This window comes from Stylophora pistillata, chromosome 8 (genome assembly GCF_964205215.1).
Source record: "Stylophora pistillata chromosome 8, jaStyPist1.2, whole genome shotgun sequence".
NCBI lineage: Eukaryota > Metazoa > Cnidaria > Anthozoa > Scleractinia > Pocilloporidae > Stylophora > Stylophora pistillata.
This window is the reverse complement of record NC_142526.1, coordinates 6,471,217-6,474,338: the sequence shown is the minus strand read 5'-3', so window position 1 is coordinate 6,474,338 and position 3,122 is coordinate 6,471,217. Positions and strand designations below refer to the sequence as shown.

The 3,122-nt window shown below is 39.5% G+C and overlaps 1 protein-coding gene across 1 annotated transcript; it reads left to right on the top strand.

The window, feature by feature from the left end:
• Positions 1 to 1,158: 1,158 nt before the first annotated feature.
• Positions 1,159 to 3,122, top strand: LOC148724675 (uncharacterized). Its single transcript, XM_088729801.1, has 3 exons — positions 1,159 to 1,319; positions 1,415 to 1,478; positions 2,085 to 3,122. The coding sequence occupies exons 1-3, from the start codon at positions 1,250 to 1,252 to the stop codon at positions 2,311 to 2,313; spliced, it is 363 nt and encodes a 120-aa protein (XP_088585927.1). The 5' UTR covers positions 1,159 to 1,249; the 3' UTR covers positions 2,314 to 3,122.

Genomic DNA, 3,122 nt, shown 5'->3' with positions numbered 1-3,122 from the left:
GGATGCAACAGAGTCATTATTTTTCCGAATTACTTTAGTTACGCCGGGAGCTGTTATTTTCTCCATATATTTTCTGACACAATGAAAACGTTAATTCATTCGGGAAAAGTGAAAATAATGAGCGGAAGCCATTGAACTATAAAAGAAAGAAAGCTCACCTTTTAAAACAAACACGTGCGCGTTTTGTATCCTGGTCGTTTGGTTAGTGCCAGAAGTTGGAAACTGAAAGAAAAACTTATCCCGTCAGTCTTGAATGTAAACATGCGTTCTCGTCCAAGCGCGAGGTGGATATTCGGTGAGTTTCTTTTTCTAAGCGTTTGTAATGATCGAGACTAAGAGGTAATCCATAAAGAACACCAAAGAGGTTACCACTTAGCCCTTCGTGGCTCAATTCAGTGCAGAAGAGAGTTAGTTCAGTGCAGAAGAGGGCTAATTCAGTGTAAAGATAGAAACAAACCAGACATTCTGGTTGGTCAGAATTATTGGGCAATGTCAAGGTCAATGTCAAAGTCAATGTCAAGGTCAATGTCACTTGCAGGGTTTGAATAAATTATTTTTGCACCTGAAGCGCGCGCTTTTCTTCTGCGTAGTTATAAGAAGCTACCTCGTACTTTTCATGTATATTATTAATACATAATCACATGATTTTCTCGTGCAATTTGGAATAAATAAGCACTTGTAAAGTTTTTCAAAGACCACAAATTGCACTCGCCCTACGAGCTCATGCAATTTTGTTAGTCTCTGAAAAAATTTTCTCGTGCTTAATTATTCCAAATTGCACTCGAAATCATGTGATTACCTGTACAAATTGCACTCCACTCAGTTCAATTACCATTGTTGATTAACAAATGGTAAACAACACAGCGCATGCTATTGAGTTATGATGAGCGCGGGAGGTTGCTAAGCACAAAAGAAGCGTCAGAGTCGCGCGAGGCGATATGCGAGAGCGACTCAGCAAACCTCCCAAGTGCATCCAAAACTCAATAGTGTACGCTGTGGTGTTTACCATTTGTTTTATAACATAACATTGATACATTGCAACAGAAGAGTTCCCTTTTACTTAACAAATCTTACATGATCAGAAAAAACAAGCGCGCGGAAAAATAGTCTTAGCATTTGCTTACGTCAGCAGCATACACCCATGGGCCAATAGGGACCTTAAGCATCCATGACTTTGGGTGTCACGGACGTTCGCCGGAAGTGATTTTTCAGCTGTCGTTAGCCGTTGCTATGGATACACCGTCCGTCCATGATGAAAGGTCACGTCGACAACGCAGGATCACTTAGTTTGATGTCCAGGAGAAAACGCAGAAATACAGGTGGATTTGAGATTAAAATTGCCATACTTCGAAGATGATTTGATGTCATTCACTCCGATAACCACATTAAATTTTCTCGGCTGTTGTACTTGTAGTCATGTCAAGCTTGCAAGTTCCCGGTGAAGGAGGAAATTACGCTGGTCGAAGCAGATCCTCCAGGTTAGTTGTCATGCAGCTTAATTTTTTTTTGGACGAAAGTCTCTGAAGTCTTGCAAGTAACTTAGCGTGATGTGTACTTTGAGAAAAAAATTCTTAGCCTTGGGTTAAAGTTAACTTCGCTACAACAGATAAATATCACGTAAAGCATGTTATTTAAGCTTAAGTAATAGAGCACTTTTTCCGTGTTTATATAGCCTCATCTAAACACGAGGTTGGTTGGGAGAATTCAAGACAGTTTGCAACTGTGGTGGTTATGTACCGGCCATGCCATTCGTTGGCTGACTGGTAGAATTCATATTAAGTACTTTACTGACGTACTACTATCCGCTGTAAAGAACATTTAAATTAGCCTAAAATCGCTGGGAAACGAAGGATTTTCAGCTTGGGAATGAAAAATATAAATTTTTACCAAAAATAGGGTGTATGCTCGAAAACTGGAAGTAATGTATAATTGGGGGGACTTATATTTACATATGCTACAGAGAAGTTTAACACTGCATTTTTTAATCATATCAGATCAACTGGGCATGATGTTCATGTAAGCTAACTGGATACTTGCATAAGTTATCTTTTAAAGGCTGAAATTTCATGCATTGTTTAAAACAGTGGTAAAATGGAATGGAGTGAACAGAAAGACATTCTCCTGTGCCATGAAGTCTTGCAGGCTGAGCCATACAGGGCTAAAGAGAAGACTGTGGGCAGAGCACAGGCATGGGAGAAAATTGCCAACATTCTCAACAAAAGAGAAGAGTTTAAAGTTAACAAGACGTCTGTAAGAGATCATTATATGGTCCTAGTGGAAAAATTAAAAAAAAAAAGACTTCACAATAGTTAAAAGCCAGTGGTATCAGTCCTGAGCCAACCAAGCTGGACAGGGTACTCAAAGAAATCATAGAGAGAGCTGAGGCCTGTGATCAGTCAAGAGAAGAGGAGGATGAAAACACAAGAGAAAAATAACAGAAAGAACAAGAGCAAGCTAAGGATATAAGGCTCAAAGCCATGGAGTCATTGAGTGAAACGAAGAAATGGTCACTTTCAGATGGGGATGGTGAAAATCAAAACAAGGCCAAAAAGAGGTAATCTAATGGAACTGAAATGGTGGCCTATTTGAGGGAGCAGGCAGCTTAAGAGCACAGGCTAAAAGAGAGAGACATAGAAATAAGATCTGTGCAGTTGGAGAAAGAGACTGAGAGGCAGCAATTGCTTGACATGCAGCATAACAGCCTGATGCAACTGCTGTTACAACAGCAGCAGCAGCAACAACAACATCAACAACAACAACAACAGTTCCAGTAACAACAACAGCAGCAGTTGCTACAAATGCAAACCTACATGGCTCAACAGCAACAACAGCAGTATAAGATGCTTATGGCAATATTAGAAAAGAAAAATTGAAAAAAGAAGTGTAAATCCTCAAATATGAGCACTCTCCTATCCACGAAAATTTGAAATAAGCACCCTGCCCCCTTCCCTGGCCCAGATTTGAACATTAATACTTGCTTTCAATTCAGCTTGTGAACATGTTTAAAGTGAACTGAAAAGGATCCCTCTTGAATAAGCACCCTACTGTTTTAACTCAAAATTTGAATAAGTACCCTCGTCACCACTTATTTGAAGAGTTACAATATTATACCATGAAACATA

Bases quoted from the DNA above. Each gene is read 5' to 3' on its own strand.
- LOC148724675 (XM_088729801.1), top strand. From the start codon at position 1,250: ATGATGAAAGGTCACGTCGACAACGCAGGATCACTTAGTTTGATGTCC. The intron at 1,320-1,414 runs GTGGATTTGAGA...TTGTACTTGTAG, and splicing joins GAGAAAACGCAGAAATACAG to TCATGTCAAGCTTGCAAGTT. The intron at 1,479-2,084 runs GTTAGTTGTCAT...TGTTTAAAACAG, and splicing joins GGTCGAAGCAGATCCTCCAG to TGGTAAAATGGAATGGAGTG.